Raw genomic sequence first — 20,844 nt, forward strand, 5'->3', positions numbered from 1 at the left:
CTCAGGCAACAGAAATGTAGTTAAAAGTCAAAGATAAACACAGCATGGTTAATAAGGAATTTGTTGCATTCCCTTGTATTTATTCCTGAGAAACACATATCTGAAATCAACACTAAGATCAGTTTCTTATATAGGAAGGGATAAAGAAACAGATGGGGGGGGGGAACAACAAAAACATCTACACAAGAGAGAGACACAGAACAAATGTACTGGGTTAGGCATCAAGAAGTATCCCTATAAACAGCCAGCCTACTTTCCTACAGTGTGCCAGCACACCTTCAATTTCAACATGAGTCTCAATGTCAGGTACCATTGCAGAGCTAGACTCTGCCTAGTCAAAATGCAGTCACTTCTTTCCCTACTGAAAATATTTGTATAAAGAGAAGCACGTAGTTCTCCTAATGATGAAAGCTCTGTTTTCTCAGGAAGCCACAAACCCAAGCCACACTTTAAGCATTCAATTATGCCAGCTGATATAATTGTGCTCAATCATGGTCTAATTCCAGGATGAAGCATAAATACCATCCCCTACAAGAGCATTTAGCATCAGTCTCCAAAATTGGACAGCACCTATTTGCTAAGAAAGGAATAATTAGAAACAAATTAAATCTCAAGTAATTTCCTGATGTTTGATGCAACTAAATCACAGGCAGCACTCATAAGACTATACTAGACAGAGTAACCAAAGGCTCCAGTAGAAGATTCCAAATCTTAATAAAAATGAAGCAAAGAAAGGACATCTTGAGATACAACTGTTTCAGAAACTAACAACTTCCTAAATTGCCCATGAATATCTTCAGTTTTAAATGTATCATATCTAACCAGCTTGACTGTTAGTAGTGGTTAATTCACCACCATGCACATTTGACTTCAAGCAGTCATGCTTACAAGAAAAAGCAAGAAAGAAACCACTTTCATCAGAGATAAGTATTTCTGCTATTCTATGAGATTTTGCTCTTCCCCCAGGTAAACGAGGCAGCTTCCTCATATGTTGGAAGGTTTCACTGAAGTTGATTTAATCACAAAAATGCCACAAAAATCTTACTTAGCACCTGTAAAAGTATCTGTATGGACACTTGGCAAGTTTCTCTCAAACCTCAGGAAAGGTTATTTGGTTTTAACTTGCACGGTAGATGCCTGGATAAAGTGTTTTTTGTGGATATGTATTTCCCACAGCATACATAAAAAACACTAAAAGAAATCCCAGAACATTTTGATTACTATCCTTGACCAATACGTGCTATTATAGCTAAGATTAGGAGATGCTGTTTCCAGAAGTTTCAGATTTTACTTACTTTGCAGCAAGTTTTATATTAACATTTACCTATGAGAAAATTTCTACTAGGATTTATGTTTGGAAGGAATTGGGATCTGTACTGTCAGATAGCATGGAGGTACAATGAAATTATGTCAGAAAGAATTGTTTAGTGCTTGTAATCCTCAAGCCCAGAGGTAAAAAACAGCACATCCTCTGCAATGTTGATTAGCTATAAATAAACACAGAACTGACTTGTATAGAGCTGATAAAACCTAGTTACTAATGAAGTATCCTGTGTTTCCAACACCGGCCCCACCCACTGATCAAATTACTTCTGTCCTCCACCGAATTCCTTTTTAACTCTCCATCACAATAAAACTAGTGTTTCCTGTGCTGCTGGTTCCCTCCTACACCATTTCCATTTCTCACACACAGAGAATAACCCATTAATCTACATCTCACAGTCTCCCTTCTGCAACAGGTAATGGCGCCCAAAAGGTACCATAAAGGGTCAGTCCCCAGGATTCAGCATTCAGGATTAAGCATTCAGAAGAGCTAATGTGCTACAAAAACACCCAAAGTTTGTTTACTCTGAACTTTGATTTTCTGTGTCTTCTACTAAGTTGCAAGAGCACTCACAAGCATTTGATATCAGAGACATTGATGTTTCTATGATCTTAGCTGTGCTCCCAGAACTAATAATGCCATCATAGCAATTAATTACAGCAGGTCATTGGTGACACTGCAAAACTGACACTCGTGAAACCAGGCAATCACCAATGAAGAATGTCACATCCTGGGGAAAAGCTCAGTCAGCTGCAGGCAGCACCTAGCTAACTGAGAAGGTACTATCACATCATTTCAGTCTATATGCACACCCAGAGAGGACTATCAGATAACCTTCAGCTCCGCTTGGAAGATCTGCAGTTTTGGGGGAAATTACACTGTTTGTGCGAATGGCAGAAATACAAAACAGGCTTTCAGAAGTGTATAAACTGCAATTATACAACACTGCCCAGCCTGGAGCTTATTTAATATTACAAATACTGCTATGAGTCAAAACAACTCTCAGAAGGCATAGTATAAACCCTGATATTGTTCTTCAGGAAAATAAATTGCTTCTCTGGTAACAAAGAGATCCATTAATTTCAATGGCCTCTCCAATCTCTGCCCTTCAAAGACTGTAAACAAAACACACGCCATAGAGGTTCTTCATTCCCAAAGTATCCAACTGCCTTAGTGCATTTAAGTGAAGAAAGAAGTTTGGAAAAGAAATACAATTTTTACCTGAGTAAATTCATGGCCAGCTAATTGTGCAAGAAGAAACAAAAATATTATACTTGCCAGTTACATTAAATGCTTTGCTTTAAGGGTCAGCAGAGTATATGTTTTGCCCTGTAAAATAACTTCTTTTTCAAGCCACTGCTTCCAAATAACTGATACTTCAACTTTGTCCTATATTCATTAATATTCCTTCTCATATTCACTGAAAATTGAAAAAGCAAATAAAAATAAATGTTGGACTAAAAATAGCACCTTAACCTACAGTGGCTATCATAAAAAAAAACAAAACAAAACACAAAACCAACCCCCCCCCCCAACAAACAAATCAAAGAAACCCATCAAAACCAGCCAAGAGCATTCTGTTGTACTTGCTACACACACACTGGAAGTTCAACACCTATAGCATAGTAAATTTTGATCTTTAAAAAAAAATCAACTAACTAGGTCAAGTAACTTCAAATAAATCATTCTGAGGAGTATATTGGTTACTGTGAGCTTCTAAATAATTTGAGATTGTACTTTAAGTCTTACAGCTTTACAGACTCAGATGGGTCTTGTCTATGTGGTGCAATCCAATGGTTTCACATCATGCAAAAGTCTTCAACGTATCTCTGAGTGAGGTTCTCTGCCCAGGCTGCTCTGACAGGTTAGCATATCACACGAGTCCACTGCTAGCCCCTGGCTATTCCAGACAGCTCAGGCTTCTCTGCACTTTATCACTGTACTGTTTGCAGAAAGAAATGTAACACATAAATTTACTAGCTCAATCTTTTTAGGTACCATCCATATCTTCTAAAGGAATTACCATTTAGAAGTCAAGTAAATTATTTGAGATACCAAGGTAAAACTTTGAGTTCAAACATCCTTCTTCCACTTACCTTTATCAAAACTGCTACAGTGCTACAAACAGATAAACAGCAAATAGCTGGCAGTTTATCAACAGAACCAGTTTCTCATTTCCTAGATCAGATTTCTTAAGGTGCAGTTTGATGCAAAACAGACAAAAAGCAAACAAAAGCCCCTGACACCTGAACAGATTGCAGATTATGAAGTTAAATGAATACATTTTGCAACTCAGCACCTAAATCACAGTTAGATTTTTCCCACCCTAGACACCTTCTTTGGCAGACACTGCTTTCTCTTTCAGTGCAACGAACTAAGGCAGGAGTGGAGACAGAGCCAGCTTCTTTTAATCTCTGAGAGCTCTATCAGGAAAATTGAATTATTTTCATTATATATTAGAGATAACCAAATAAAAAACAAGGTAATGATGAAACACTGGTTATTAATAATTTCTGGCTCACCTGCCTGTGTATTGGGAACTGTATCAGATCTGCGCAGATAAAATCGGGTCATGCTCTACTACCCTGCATAGTTTGGGCGCCCTAGTAACCCTAACAATGTTGCACACTCGGAAAGTAACTTCTGGTTGCCCAGACTCCTTCAAATGACACTAGGCTCAAACAAAATTAATGTAGAATTTTAAGTAAAAGGATTTATTTGAAGTCCAAAACAGACAACAGGGTTACAAAGGGTTATCAAATATCAAGGTGTAGAAGGAAGGGGAAGAGGGGAAAATGATAAAAATAAAAAAAAAAAAAAAAAAGTGTAAAACAGTATGGCAAGGTTAAATATGGAACAGCTCTTCCCTTTCCTTTCACAACCAATTTGCTTCCCTTACAGGCTGAATATCAAGTCTCCAGTCTTGACACAACTGCAGTCATCAGGCTGCATTCTCCAGCAGACAGAATCTCCTTTGAAGGTATATGTAAGACCCAATCTTCTGCCAGAAGTTTGCCAAGGGGTCCAGATGGACTTACACCACCTCCCTAAAATTTGTTCTAGCTCTCCCTTACCCAGAATACATGCGATACACTTATCTTAATTAAAATAAGGCCTGTTTCACCTCTTTGAGATTTCATTGGTTATTAAACCAGACCTCTGCAGGACGAATCAATCAACTGATGTATATTAGAAACAATTTCCACTAGACCTAAAATGGATAAAGCACTGTGAGAGATTTTGAAACTCACTAAAAGCATCATCTGAGTCAACCAAGCAGGGTGATGGCAGTGCTTGGTGACTCAGCTCAAGCATATTTGCAGCAGCACCACTGAGCAACAAAGGAAAACACAATATGTGGGATGGGAAAATACTGCAAGTCACAGGATGGCAAGACAAATAAGACAGAGAACTTACAGTTCTCTCTCAGAACACACAGCCTCAACCTTCTGCATCTCCTGGTCAGAGGAAGCAGGACAGAGAACATGTCTTGCAATAAACAATAGAAGTCATGCTCTTAATGTCAATGCATAACCTTATCTTAATATTCTCTTAATGTCAATGCTAACGAGGTGGGGTAATACCAAGTGATTCAATTGGTTCTTCCTTTTTATATTCTCAAATATATATTGATATATAAAGTCATATATCAATATCAATTAAGAAATTATTATTTCGGTTTCACCCACCACAGAGATGCACCTCCCTATTATACCAAGAAGCAGCTCTCCTGTAAGGAAGAGAAACTGACACCATTTTTCACCAAGAAATGATAAAGCTCTCACCTCCTCCTTTTGCGAGCCACTGTGTATGTTTCAGCATGAAATGGGCCTTATACTGATCTTTGTCCCTATTTTAACTGATATATTAACCAACACACTTTGTGCAAGCATCTGCATGGGATAAACACACATTGCTTTTTAGTGCCTCTTGACTGAAATGCAATAATAGTAACAAATAATTTTTTCAGGGAGTAGCTAATGCTTCCTCTTCCAAAAAAAAACCACTTTTCTCCTAAGGTTTATACAATCTGGAATGGAATAACATGTCAAGTCCTTTCTCAAAAGGGTTCTTGAGTATATTTTGAGAGGAAAATGTGGTCTGATCAGGAAAAGCAATTCCAAAGTTATCAAATTATAGCAAGACTCAGCCATTGTAGTGAACAAGCAGTTTGCCATTTTATCAAAGCTAGAATTTCAACACCAATTCCTACATGTATCTTGGTTTTCTTTTATTTAGCATATAAAACATGGCATAAATAATACATGACCTTTCTAGTTACAGTTCTCAACCGCATCCACAGGAAAAAAAAAAAAAAGACAGTTGCTTGCAAACCAAACATATAAAACTTGCAAAAAATCAAGAGGACTTACAGGATCAGTCAGTTCTGGCAAGCTCGCTTGATAGGTGAGAGGTCTACAGTCACGAGTATTGTTCACCAAGACACAAGGAAGAAACATTGGGCCCAAGTCATCCCCATCAAGCACATCTACTGTCAGGGTGGTTGTACTTGTCCTTCTTTCATGAAGATTTTGGGCTCGGTCCTATGGAGCAAATCAGTTATATTTGGCGAGACTTTCTAAATCAGAGAATCTACAAAAAAGTTTATAAAGTTAAGGGCAGAACATATAAGCATCATAATTATCCACATTCTGGGAAATGGGTAATTATAAAAACTTCAGCCTCAGAGCTATGGCCTTAAAGGCTGAGGAATAAAATTGAGGTAAAAGTTTATCTCTTGAATTAAGAAATATTCTGAGACATCTATCACTTAGAAAAAAATGAAGTTTTAATAAATTAATTCTCAGAAAACGTGTGAAATGAAGATACATGTCTTGTTAATTCTATAAAAATTCTATAAAAAAAATCTGTTTAAGATAAAAAGTCCCTCATGCTTTACTTATAATCTGAATTTGTTGTGGTTCAACCTGGGAGGCAGCTACATATCGCACAGCTCTTTGGTCACACACACACACACACATCCCCCACACCTAGTGTGATTAGGAAGAGAACTGGAAAAAAGGTAAAAATAATGTGTTAAGGACAGTTTAATAGAACAGAAAAGAAAGGGAAAATAGTAACGATTAAAAAATATACAAAACAAGTGATGCACAATGCAATTGCTCACCACACACTCACCAGTGCCCAGCCAGTCCCTGAGCAGCAGGCTGCTGTGCCCCTGCCAAACTCCCCCTAGTTTTATTGTTCAGGATGACATTATACAGTATGAAATATCCCTTCAGCCAGTTTGGGTCAGTTGTCTTGGCTGTGTCCCGTGACAGTTTTTTTTGCAGCCCCCAGCCTCCTCACTGACATGGCAGTAGGAGAAGCTGAAAAGTCCCCATCTTAATGTCTTAACTTACAGAAATGAAAAGCATAATCAGTAACTACTTCTTTTCTTATTGGCAGTGGAGAGGTCCCAAACTGTAATGCTCAATTCACCTCTGCACACCACAACTTAAGAAAGATTTATCACCTGCCTTCTCCCCCTCCCCCCCAAAAAAAACAGCCAGGGGACAGCAATAAGGTTGATCTAAGATCTGTACTCCAAGAGGACATTTGATTAGTCTAGAGAATGAGTTATACTGTTCATCTTTTAAAAGGATGAAGAACACTTCTGTCCACAGTAAAGCATCTACAATGCTGCATCCAGAAAGTCTTCATGCTTCATGACAGGCTCCTTTCTATCTATCATTGTCTGTCTGGTTTCTTTTTGTTTGTTACTTTTTGTTTGATTGTTTTAAAATCTTTGGGTACACAAGACACCATTGAGTATTACAACTTGTTTACTGTCTCTTCTTTTCTTTACAAATGGTACAGAATAAAGCTACACTTTTCTGAATTGTAGGAGCTACCTGGATTATTTTATACACTGAATAATGTACACACTAGCAACAGTTCACCTTTTCTTTCTTCTGTTATCATAGTGAAAAAACAGCATGACTACCCAAAGGTCTCTTAAAAACAGTCCAAAATATTTACATTTCCACAGAAGAACTGTTGTGATGGCTTTTCTTAAAAACAAACAAACAACAAAAAAAAACACAAAAAAACCCCAACCACCTTTTTTAAGTATTTATGCTTTTTAATATTGTCATCTGTGTAAGAGGAACAGGTCATTGCTCTAAATCAGACCCGATACATGTTTTTTTCCTCTTTTGCAGTCCAGTCAGTTCTTGAAACAGTCCCACATTTACAGTTTCTAAATATGGGAATACCTCAATTCAGCTTTCTTCATGGTCAATCATGAAAAATAATACCACCTGCAAGGAGAAGCCTTCATCATCAACTGAACTTTTTCCCATTCCCCTAATGTGTCTTTGAGAAATACTGACTCAAAGAAGATACAGTCTCACCTCTGTGCCTGGCAAAATCTTGGAGCAAATTCTCCTGGATGGCTTGCTAAGGCACATGAAAAACAACAAGATGCTTGGTGACAGCCAGCATGGCTACACTAAGGGGAAATCCCGAATGACCAATTGGGTGGCCTTCTATGTTGGGGCTACAGAACTGATGGACAGGGGTAGAGCAGTTGATGTCATCTACCTGGACTTCTGTGAAGCGTTCGACACTACGTGTCCCACACGACACCCTCGTCTCTAAACTGGAGAGACATCAATTTGATGGATGGACTGCTCGGTGGATAAAGAACTGGCTGGATGACCACACATAAAGAGTTGTGGTCAATGGCTCAATGTCCAGCTGGAGACCAGTAACGAGTGGTGTCCCTCAGGGATCGGTGTTGGGACCGGTCTTGTTCAACATCTTTGTTGCTGACATGGACACTGGGATTGAGTGCGCCCTCAGCAAGTTTGCCAATGACACCAAGCTGTGTGGTTTGGTTGATATGCTGGAGGGAAGGAATGCCATCCAGAGGGACCTTGACACGCTTGTGAGGTGGGCTGAGGCCAATCTCATGAGGTTTGACCATGCCAAGTGCAAGGTCCTACACTTGGGTCGAAGCAATCCCAGGCACAGCTACAGGCTGGGCAGAGAAGAGATTCAGAGCAGCCCTGTGGAGAAGGACTTGGGGGTGTTGGTTGATGAGAAAATGAACATGAGCTGGCTTCAGTGTGTGCTCACAGACCAGAAAGCCAACCATATCCTGCGCTGCATCAAAAGGAGTGTGACCAGCAGGTTGAAGGAGCTGATCCTGCCCCTCTACTCTGCTCTTGTGAGACCTCACCTGGAGTATTGTGCGCAGTTCTGGTGTCCTCAACATAAAAAGGACATGGAACCGTTGGAACAAGTCCAGAGGAGGGCCACAAGGATGATCAGGGGACTGGAGCACCTCCCGTGTGAAGATAGGCTGAGAAAGTTGGGGCTGTTCAGCCTGGAGAAGAGAAGGCTGCGTGGAGACCTCATAGCAGCCTTCCAGTATCTGAAGGGGGACTACAAGGATGCTGGGGATGGACTCTTCATTATTAACTGTAGTGATAGGACAAGGGGTAACGGGTTAAAACTTACACAGGGGAAGTTTTGGTTGGATATAAGGAGGAAGTTCTTTACTGCAAGGCTGGTGAGGCACTGGAATGGGTTGCCCAGGGAAGTTGTGAATGCTCCATCCCTGGTGGCATTCAAGGCCAGGTTGGACAGAGCCTTGGGTGACACGGTTTAGTGGGAAGTGTCCCTGCCTATGGCAGAGGGGGTGCTGGAACTAGGTTTTCTTAAGGTCCTTTCCAACCCTAACTATTATATGATTCTATGCAAAGTAATTAATTTCATGTAGTATCTTTAGGATGCAAGAACAATAAATCATGTCTGCTAATGTAATCATTGGTATAGAAATATGATTGCATAGTACATGCAATAGATTTAAATGATTAAATGTTGCCAACAATATTTTGTAAAATAAAAAAAATAAAAAGTTGCATATAGAAATCTCCTAAAAACGCTCAGTTATAAAGCTTAATTAGTGCCTTTCTTTGAGATCTAGTTTCTCATCTGTGAGTGATGTAAATTTTAGTACATTCAGTTCTCATTTGGGTATATTTGAGAAAACATATGTCCTTGCAAGTCATTTCTATCATGCAAACTGCCCCATTATGCATAAACATGTATTAGCACAAGTCTAGACCCAAAACCAGCACCGCAAAGGTGATAATTTACTGTGAAAGGACACATATTGAAAGGAATGAACCAATCAATGAGATTGCTTTATAATACTGCCACCACGCACTCCAAGCTATGCCTTCCCCAGTAGCTCCTGCAGAGTGACAGGCTTCCCTCTTCATGTGAGCTGTTCACACTGCTGCACACCACATCTAGCTCTTGAAAAACATGACCTATACAACTAGCCCTGTTATTTTTCTAGGAGTGCAGTGTCTCATGACACTGAGCTCTGACATCAAAGGAAAAGAGCTGTAAATGTGCAGTGGTGATCTGCAGAATAAATTACTGATAAAACAACAAGGCAAATCAGTTCTGAACCTTCCTGTATTCCTGTTCAAGAGATCAGAAAATTATATTAGCCAGGAAAAAATGAGTTGTTCTAACAGCCAGGAAGCATCTTTAGACAGACCTAAGTGTAAAAAGCACTAAGACACCCCTGGAGCCTTCTTCTGTTGGGAGGAATAATGACAATGCCACAAAATATTTAGCAAAATAGATTGTAAAATGTTATCTACAATTCTGTGTCGGAAAGATGACAGTAATATAAATGCGTGAATTCAGGAGTAAGCTATCTAAAGTTGCTTCAGAGCATTCTAATTTTCCTCACAAAACAAATGGTATCACAACAGAGGTAAACAAAAGAGCAAAAGTTTTCATTTCAGCTATTATCAGAAGGACAAAAAGGGAAAAAAGCTTTCACTGCCCTCAAGGGCACCAAAAAATTTCTCTGATGACAGATACGTTCTATGTAGTTTATGCATCAGTTTTCTTCTCAGTATGCCTTATCCACTGCCAGACACTAAAAAAAAAAAAAAAGAAAAAAAGCCCTAAAAGCCCTCCACATATGCTTGCCATATGACTCAAAATTAAAATCACCTCTTTATAGAAAAATCCATTTCAAACCTCAAGGATACAACTAAATTGTACCCATTAAACTCACTTAAGATCAAATTAGCATCACTATATTTGTCAGAAAATGAACACTTAGTGACACTAGAATGCACTTTTCTGCATGGGCTGTACTTCAAATTTGCAACTTGCTCTTTTTGCCAAAAAGGCTGTCTTGTTACACACACTGAGCAAGCTTCCTTTAACTAGTAAGAAAATGCTTAAGCTTCCTACAACCTAGGTAAATGTTAAATAAGACCTTCAAGGAAGAGTATTATCATACCTGGTATTTTAGTGAGACTTTCCCTTTCCTTACATAAATCTAAATATGCAAACTAAAACCCTACCTAAATCAGCAGCATAAATGGCTATTAAGAGATCTATACTTACATTTGCTTGAACAATGACTAAGTAACGAGTCTTTTCTTCATAATTTAGTCTTTCCCTTAGAACTACTGCTCCAGACAAAGTGAGAGGAATATCAAAGGTCCTGTTGGAAGTCTGCAAAAAATTAAAACAGTATGGTAAAATTAAACAAGCTTCAAATTTAAAATATGTTTCAGATAAGCCACGAGATGATCGACTGAATGTAATACCAAAATGGTATTTCCAGATTAGAGATTTTAGATTTTTATGTTTTCTCCTTACCCAATTTACTCCATAAGTCCTGGGTTCAGCTGTAACAGCTATTTTTAATCCTTCTTGGTGGCTGGTGCAGTGCTGTGTTTTGGCTTTGATTTGAGAACAATGCTGATAACACACCAATGTTTTAGTTGTTGCTAAGCAGTGCTTACTCTGATCAAGGACTTTTCAGTCTCTCATGCTCTGCCAGTGAGGAGGGGCACAAGAAGCTGGTAGGAAGCAAAGACAGGACCCCCGACCCAAACTAGCCAAAGGGGTATTCCATACCACAGTAGGTCATGCCCAGTACATAAACTGGGGGGAGTTACTTGGAAGGCCCAGATTCCTGCTTGGGTCGGGTATCAGTTGGTGGGTGGTGAGCAATTGTATTCCCTCCCCTTGTTATTTCCCATATCATTATTGTTAGTAGTACTAGCAGTTTTGTATTATACTTCAGTTATTGGACTGTTCTTATCTCAACTCGTGGGGTTTACTTTCTTTTGATTCTCCTAACCCATCCCACTGGGAGTGGAGAGGAAGAAAGAGGGAAGTAAGTGAGCAGCTGCATGGTTCTGAGTTACCAACTGGGCTTAAACCACAACACCCCAACAATAAATAATCTGTAACATAATAGAAATCTCTGTGATTCTTTGCATATACATTATTAATTCCAACCACAAACTGAAGAACAGATTTGCAATGCTGAATTTGCACTGGTGTGTTCAGAAAAGCTTTCTCCATTTCTCATCTGAGAGTTCAGGTCTTCAGTTTCTACAGTTCGGCTTGCCATCATCTACCTTTTTTCTCACTATTGTAGAAAATATCAAGTATTAGGATCACCTGCTACAAGCTCAGGAGTGTTGCACCCCAAATAGAAGGAAGTGCAGCAGGAGGGCCAGGAGACCTCCTTGGATGGATAAGTCGCTCCTGAGAAAACTTCGAAGGAAAAAAGACGCTTATAAAAGGTGGAAGCAAGGACAGGTGGACTGGGAAGAATACAGGGATGTGAAGCTAGGGACCAGGTTAGGAAAGTTAAGGCCGAGTTAGAATGAAACTTGGCTAGGGATGTTAAGGATAACAGGGAGGGATTATATAGGTACATAGTGAATAAAAAACAGACTAAGGACAACGTAGGCCCCCTCTGGAAGCTATCAGGAGAACTGGCTACCCTGGATTTGAGAAGGCTGAGGTTCTGAATGACTTCTTTGCCTCGGTCTTCACTGGCAAAGGCTCTGACCGCACCACCCAAGTCTTGGAAGGCAGACGCAGGGACTGAGAATGAAGACCTTGGACCCACTGTAGAAGATCTGGTTCAAGACCATCGTAAAAACCTGAACGTGCACAAGTCCATGGGACCTGATGAAATCCATCCGCGGGTCCTGAAGGAGCTGGGAAATGAAGTTGCAAAGCCGCTGGCCATCATATTTGAGAAATCATGGCAGTCAGGTGAAGTTCCCAACGACTGGAAAAAGGGAAATATAACCCCCATTTTCAAGAAGGGGAAAATGGATGACCCGAGGAATTACAGACCAGTCAGTCTCACCTCTGTGCCTGGCAAAATCTTGGAGCAGATTCTCCTGGAAGGCATGCTGAGGCACATGAAAATCAACAAGGCGCCTGGTGACAGCCAGCATGGCTTCACTAAGGGGAAATCCTGCCTGACCAATTGGGTGGCCTTCTGTGATGGGGCTACAGAACTGATGGACAGGGGTAGAGCAGTTGATGTCATCTACCTGGACTTGTGCAAAGCATTGGAGACTGTTCCACACGACATCCTTGTCTCCAAATTGGAGAGACATCAATTTGATGGATGGACCACTTGAAAGATAAAGAACTGGCTGGATGGCAGCACACAAAGAGTTGTGGTCAATGGCTCAGGGTCCAGCTGGAGACCAGTAATGAGTGGTGTCCCTCAGGGATCAGTGTTGGGACCGGTCTTGTTCAGTATCTTTGGTGCTGACATGGACAGTGGGATTGAGTCCGCCCTCAGCAAGTTTGCTGATGACACCAAGCTGTGTGGTTCAGTTGATATGCTGGAGGGAAGGAATGCCATCCAGAGGGACCTTGACATGCTTGTGAGGTGGGCTGATGCCAACCTCATGAAGTTTGACCATGCCAAGTGCAAGGTCCTACACTTGGGTCAGAGCAATCCCAGGCACAGCTGAAGGTTGGGCAGAGAAGAGATTCAGAGCAGCCCTGCAGAGAAGGACTTGGGGGTGTTGGTTGATGAGAAAATGAACATGAGCCAGCTTCAGTGTGTGCTCACAGCCCAGAAAGCCAACCGTATCGTGGGCTGCATCAAAAGGAGTGTGACCAGTAGGTTGAAAGAGCTGATCCTGCCCCTCTACTCTGCTCTTGTGAGACCTCACCTGGAGTATTGTGCGCAGTTCTGGTGTCCTCAACATAAAAAGGACATGGAACCTTTGGAACAAGTCCAGAGGAGGGCCACGAGGATGATCAGGGGACTGGAGCACCTCCCGTATGAAGACAGGCTGAGAAAATTGGGGCTGTTCAGCCTGGAGAAGAGAAGGCTGTGTGGAGACCTCAGAGCAGCCTTCCAGTATCTGAAGGGGGCTATAGGGATGCTGGGGAGAGACTCTTCATTAGAGACTGTAGTGACAGGACAAGGGGTAACGGGTTAAAACTTACACGGGGAAGTTTAGATTGGATATAAGGAGGAAGTTCTTTACTGTGAGGGCGGTGAGGCACTGGAATGGGTTGCCCAGGGAAGTTGTGAATGCTCCATCCCTGGAGATGTTGAAGGCCAGGTTGGACGAAGCCTTGGGTAAGATGGCTTAGTGTGAGGTGTCCCTGCCCATGGCAGGGGGGGTGGAACTAGATTTTCTTAAGGCCCTTTCCAACCCTAACTATTCTATGATTCTATTAGAGGTTAAGAAATCCACATAATTGTATTTATTTTCTCTTTATTTCATGAGGGCAATGAAGTAGTAAATACGCAGGGAACACCAACACTACACACTTAGGTGTCAGTTCTTAGCAGCAGTTATGCGTATGTTCATACACTAGTAAGTTCAGATTTCAGGGTAAATCAGGTGAAATCCAATTTGCCTTGCAGAGTTGCTTTAACAGACTGAGATTACAAAGCTGCGGCACTGAATGGCAGGAGGGTACTGCTGGGTTGCATACACCTTTAAAGGATTCACTTTCACTAATGACTCATTTGGGAGAAGGATTATAGGCACAGCACAGGTTTCTGATATGTAACTTAGTTCCGGTTCTATTATTAATCACATAATAAATATCTTTACATGCTTCAATCTACCTGTGCAAAATATAGCTAATATTCAAGTATGTTGAAGGGATAACAGATATACCAAATTCCACAGTAACTCCACAGAAACTGCATAGAATCACAGAATCATAGAATAGTTAGGGTTGGAAAGGACCTTAAGATCATCTAGTTCCAACCCCCCTGCCATGGGCAGGGACACCTTACGCTAAACCATATCACCCAAGGCCTCATCCAACCTGGCCTTGAACACTGCCAGGGATGGAGCATTCACAACCTCCCTGGGCAACCCATTCCAGTGCCTCACCACCCTAACAGGAAAGAATTTCTTCCTTATATCCAACCTAAACTTCCCCGTGTAAGTTTTAACCCGTTACCCCTTGTCCTGTCACTACAGTCTCTAATGAAGGGTCCCTCTCCAGCACCCCTATAGGCTGCAAATGTAGACAGTAATATTCTTTCCTTAGATAACACACCAACGCCTTTTTTCTCTAAAAGTGGAAATATCTGTTAAAATCACAGTTTGTTTTTCAGCAAATAAATTATAATGATTGTTAAATTCTCCATGTTGCAGGTGTTTGTGGTGTGCAGGAAAACAGGACTGGGAATTGCATCACAGACTGCCAAATAACTGGAGACTATGTCACTGGTGTCAAACAGCATTGTGGGCACCTTCACCACACATTATAGGAGGATCCCATAAGTAAAAAAAATAGAGATACTTTGCACTAAACTGTGCACTTCATTTTTGAGCCTGGTGTAATTGTTTCCCAGACTGAGGACAAAAATCCCCTTGTAGCAGATATTATGTAGTAACTTTCTTGCAAGCTGACAGATGAGATGAAGTAGCTTACCACGATGAGAAGTCACCTCTGTCAAGCATACTCACAAAGCACATCCCTAGGTAAAGCAACATTATGTACATCAGGGCTATCTATAGATGAAAGAATCAGATTTATTTAATCTGAAATATGAAAGTAGTAAGGCAAAGATGCAATAAAGCAACTAACTACTCCAAAGAAGTTGTTTCAGTCAGGGAAATCCCTCACTGTTCTTCACAGTCACTGGGAGAGCAAGAACAAGTAAGTTTCACCAAGTAGTAGATGAAAAGTTTTTTAACTCTTTCTGTGGCAAAACACCAGACCAAACCACTTCAGCATGCTGTGATGTCCTTAGTGGTTAGATGAACCTCGTGGCTGAACTTGATGTTAATGTGGTTGTGGGAGATGCTTTTTAGATTAATTTTCTAGCATGCTTTTGAGCAATATAATGCTATGACTTAATAGTAAATTAAATACAAAGAAGTTCTTACATTGCACTGTTCTGCAATGCATTTTAACAGAAATAATACTCGTGTGTGTGTGTGTGTGTTCATTATGCCAACATATTCAATGTATAATAAAACTTTCACTTTTCTAAGGTTTTCCAGGAAAATATTGTCTAGAAGAGGTATTTTCTCAGTACATTTTTCATAGTCTTTATTGAAAGAGAAGAAATTATTTGAGCTGGTTTTGTTAAGTACTGTAAGTTAAAGGTAAGAAAAAAAGAGCAGAGAGAAAAATTTAAATGGTTTGGTTTGATTTGGCTTTGTGAATCTGAAATGCCTTGTCCTTTCCTTTCACTTCTTCCTGCTTTCTGTTTACTTTTCAAGTATTTGTGATAGTGGAATAGCATTTATTTATAACACTTTTGTCATGTAAACAGTTAAAAGATCATGTTAGCATAACACTTTAGTATTTACTGTTGCCATAGGAAACCTTTGCCTATAAATTTTAGGAAACTCTTCAATCATACATATCATCAGTACAAAGAACAGCTGAGAATGTAACATGATGAACCTGTGCATCGCTCGCTAGGAATTTTACTCATTTAAGGAGCCTCACTGAGTGCCATAACTAAAGAGACCGCTCAGTCTTCACAATCAAATTAATCTTTAAGAAATGACTGCAAACATTTAAAAAATGAAATAATTCCAAATACCTACAACTTAAAACCAGAAATTTGCTATCTCCGCAAACCCTAACATCACAATCACACTTTTGTCAAAAAGACATAGCCTCTTTGCAAAACAATGCTCCCCAGAAAAGGCCATGTTTTTTCAAGAAACCATCTCTTACCCCAATATATGTAGATACAGTGAGTAAACACTATTCCTCAGCATATAGCTATGCAAAAATCAAGAATTAACCCAGTGAAAAGTAAAAAAAGTAGGGTTTATATATTATTCGTTCACACTGAATTATTCTTTAATACAAAAGAATTGTCATTTACAAAAGTACCTATTCTACCTCACAAAAAGTACAAGTACTAATTGTAATGTAGTAGATATTTACACTCTTTCTGACTTCAATGAAAACAGAATTGACATCTTTGAGATGTACAGCTAAAATGGCACAAATTGAATCAGAACTTGTGTGCCTACTCTTCTAATTAAATTGAAAATTAGACTGCTGTTTTCCCACAAAACCATTCCTGCGCAAATTACCTTTAAGTAGGGAATGTCAATGAGAGGTTACTAAATCTTTATTTTTCCACCCCACACACTTTTAACTTCTGTGCTACCTTTGGGATGAATAAAAAGGTTAGCCTGCTTAACAAATTATCACACCACCTGATCCACAGTACCTGCACCCTTTGCCCGTGGCAAAATAGAGTCTGGCTTGCAAAAAAAGGATTGCTAAATTACCTCAAATTTGCTACAAAAATGCATAGGGACATTTCACAAGAATCAGCTATGCACAGAACCTTTTTATAATAGACAAATTCACACATTTGACCCCGAAGAGAATTCAGTTTAATGCTTTAAGATTTTTGTCTCTAAAAGAATGTGTTTGCAAACACGTAGAGATCACTAGGGTTTAATAATATATAACGCTTTAAAAAAAAACAAACAACAAAAAAAAAACAACCAAAAAGCAACAGTGATCTTTCAACATAAATGACTCCATGAGAAAAGTCAGAATGTCTCTTCTGAGAGCAACTTAGCCATGTCTACAAATATTTCTTAGCTGTCAACCTATTAGGTGTAAATGTGTAGGAGTAAATACAACTACCTATCATGGACTGAAAAGGCATGTCAAAACCAAGATTAAGTGTGTGAACACTGGAGAAGACGGGATTATTAATGATTGATACTGAAGTTATCCAGCTACTATGAGCATGACAATGAAAGGGAAGGTAAATTAATCTGTGTTTACAGAGTAAGCAAGGATCACAGGCAGAGAGTATATTCTACATCATGAAGAAAAGGATTTCTTTATGAAGTCCATTAGCAACTTCTTGTTCATTTGCTCTTTGTGTATGTGTGTGTATATATATATATACATGTAATACATATACACACACAAACCTCTGAAGAGGAAAAAAAAAAAAAGAAAAGAAAAAGATGAAATTCATTTACCTTATCATTAGGATTGTACTGGATGACATATTCTATCTGGCCGTTTGGACCATCATCAATGTCAGTAGCACCATTGTTTCCAGAAAATCCTGTAAAAATAGTTGTTCCAACTGGAGTTAGCTGCAAGAACAGAGACAGACAGATCCCCATTAAAATCTTAAGGAATACAAGAAACAATTAAAGAACTGTTTGCAAAGCCTTCACACCTGCAATATCTCTGGCGTATAATGCAGGGTTGACATTCTCTTCTAGCCTTTGTTTGGTCTGGAATCCCATGTACCAGCAACTATTTAGACACAGTCTATTCAGACTCTAACTGATGCCAAGCATCACATAGAGAGTGAAAACAATTTCCATTTTTATTCCACAGATCCTCTGCATCAGGACAGAACCCCATTTGTATTTAAAAAGATAAAAAAAAAATAGTCTTAAACCTGAAATTATTAATGAAATAAATATAAACAGATCTGAAAAATACAAGCTAGTTTTTTAGACTCAGGGAGAAAAATAAAGATGAGCTGCAAAAGTAAACAGAATTTATTTAACAGTGTCTTAGTGGCAATGTGAATAGCGCCAGATAAATATTATTGCATCTAAACAGAGACACCAAGAGAGCTTTATGGATTTACCCAACTATAAGGATGATGCTGTTTCTCCAATATTTTGTTAGCAGCAACTGAGGACTCATAAAATTATATTTTGAAAATGAATCAATTTATAAATATCCTAGCGTAGATAAATAGCATGAAATCAAGACCCTTTAAGACCAAGTACAAAAGTCCAACTGACTTCTTGGGGTCATCACTTCTAAATTTTAATATTCAGAAAACTTTGTGAGTAATCAAGCTGAAAAAGAAAACCAAATAAACAAACAGTTCAGGATTCAATATGAACACTGCTTCCAGCCATGCTTCCAGCTGTTGCCCTCATCACACCCAGAGATTTCGCCCACTGACTCCTCTTCTTTACTCCAAATTTTACATTGTTGCACATCATTAAAGGTATAGGGTCTAAAAACGTTTGAAACACTGTAAAAAGGTGGCAAAGGACAAAGAGTCCTTCAAATATTTGTTGCAAATGTGGATACTATTTCACTATTATGTTTTGTAGTTCACACCAGAACCCAAATAATTAACTGCCCATTTCCTCCTATAGTAATAGTTCCTTGCCTTGCTTTATTTGTAAAGCTGCTAATTACTTTAAGAGTTTAACTCCTGCCAGAGTTCTCTGAGAAATGTTTTCAGGCCTGAGAACCCGAATCCTTCAAAGCTTTTCTTATAACAGGTGGGGCTTAACTTACAATACTTACTCACATTATCTACACTTACGCCACAATGAGTATGAATGTTTATGCTTTGCTAGGAACCTGACTTGCTTTCTATTGGTATAGATAGAAGTGTCACATGTGGGTGTATAAAGTTGAGTGTTCCCTAAAAATTGCAAGAGAATTACCTCGCAGAGAGTCTGTGCATTGTACCTCTCACACTGCATCAGCCTTTCAAGAATATAGGACAGAAATCACCTCAGAAACACGAGCCTTACCTGACTGTATAAAATCAGAGGCAACTGTCATAAACCAAGCAAGGTAACTTCCTGTTTTATGACAAAGTGCATGTATAGGGGAGAAGGAGCTTTCTCATGTTTTTATATGGGATAGAAGACCAAAACAACCTGAAAACCAATTTGGAAAATTTGAAGGAGGGTTTGTAGGGCTTCCCCCCCCCCCCCCCCCGCCAACACACACACTAATGATGGGCTGCCCTTGGCCAGCTGCCAGACACCCAGCCCCTGCCCTCTCACCCCTCTCCATAGCAGCCCAGGGAAGGAAAATGAGATGAACATGTTTAGGAGACAAGACAGGGAGATCACCCATCCACTACCCTCCCAGGCAAAACAGATTCAACTTTGGGAAAATGAATTCAATGTACTGCCAATTAAAATTGCATTTGGATGCTGACAAACAATGACAAAACAGCACCCTTCCCTATCCCACTCGTTTTCCAAAGGCTCAGCTTCACTCCTTTGCTCCCAGTTCCTCTCCTCCTCACATTTTTTTCCTCACTCCTTATTGCTGCACAGCATTTCTTCCTTCTTAAGTCCATTTCCCTGAGGCACCACAGGACTGGCTGAGGGGTTGGGCTGTGCCCTGTGCTGGGGCAGTTGGAACTAGCTGGAACTGGCCAGAACTGGTTGTGGCCAGCCCAGGGCAGCCACAGGCTCTCCTCACAGAGACTCTTCAGCCCCAACCTGGGCACAGCCACCTAGTACAACACTTAGTTTAGTCAATTAATCATTGGTTAAATGACACAGTCTCGTTAGCGGAAAGACCCAGGCACACTGCTGGCTTGTCAGGGGTTGGCACATGATGAAAATCCACCATGTTTCTGTTGTTAAAACAAAAAAGTCTTAGTGCTCCCAGAGAGGAGCAGCTCTGAAGATACTACATGTGTATAGCAAGCCACAATATGGGTTGGGAATACACTGTCAAGCATTATGCTCATTAGCTACACCACTCCATTAGGGTGCCCACAGGTTTCTCAGCACTTGCTGTGATGGAGCATTGAGATCCCTGCTCAACACCTTGCAGGCAGCCGTAACACCAGCATGATGTCATGAGAAGGAGAAGTTACTGTTGGAAACCAAAAAAAAATCTCTATTAAAAAGATTCTGTCTCATCAGAACAGCCCAAGAACTAACAGACACCCAAGGAGGTGTTTGTACTGCTTCTGCTAGCTGGATAATGTAATGCCATGTCCTGCAACGGGAGAGGGCAGAGCTCCAGCGCAATGTCCCAAAGGATGAGACTGCCCTAACCAGCTACCTCCACGGCTGCCAAGAGGCAGAGAAAGAGCTGGACCTATACAAGTACTCACAGCTGAAGGATGCCAAAAACTATGTTGGTTTTCATAAGCACACAAATACTTGGTTTCCATTGAGTTCAGCCAGCAGCTCTGCTTGGCAATAGTTATTTGCTCCGTTCCACCAAGAGCTGCTGCATCAGGGTCTTGACAGGGTGCAGATAAATGATGACTAACATAAAAAGACTCCACCACTGTAAAGCACATCATTAAGTGATAACAAAGGAGAGAGTTGTAAAAATGAAATAGCAGTAAACACCAGAATTACAATTGCATGCTCTTGCAGCGAAAAGTCAAAAGCTTTGGTCTTGGATTTAGTGTATTACAACCAAAATAACTGACATGCAGACCTTCATGAACTTAATACACAGGTTTCTATTTTATCTACATT

At 40.0% G+C, this 20,844-nt stretch overlaps 1 protein-coding gene across 1 annotated transcript in view; it reads right to left on the reverse strand.

Annotated features, from left to right (window-relative positions):
- The window catches only part of PCDH15 (protocadherin related 15), a 360,972-nt gene that overhangs the window by 233,866 nt on the left and 106,262 nt on the right, over positions 1 to 20,844 (reverse strand). The window contains 3 exon segments of the mRNA XM_057415611.1: positions 5,698 to 5,868; positions 10,715 to 10,825; positions 17,596 to 17,715. Coding sequence (XP_057271594.1) covers positions 5,698 to 5,868; positions 10,715 to 10,825; positions 17,596 to 17,715 — 402 coding nt within the window.

The sequence above is a fragment of the Pezoporus wallicus genome, unplaced genomic scaffold, assembly GCF_028554395.1.
Source record: "Pezoporus wallicus isolate ANWC-B61680 ecotype Strahan unplaced genomic scaffold, APGP_CSIRO_Pwel_v1 contig_736, whole genome shotgun sequence".
NCBI lineage: Eukaryota > Metazoa > Chordata > Aves > Psittaciformes > Psittacidae > Pezoporus > Pezoporus wallicus.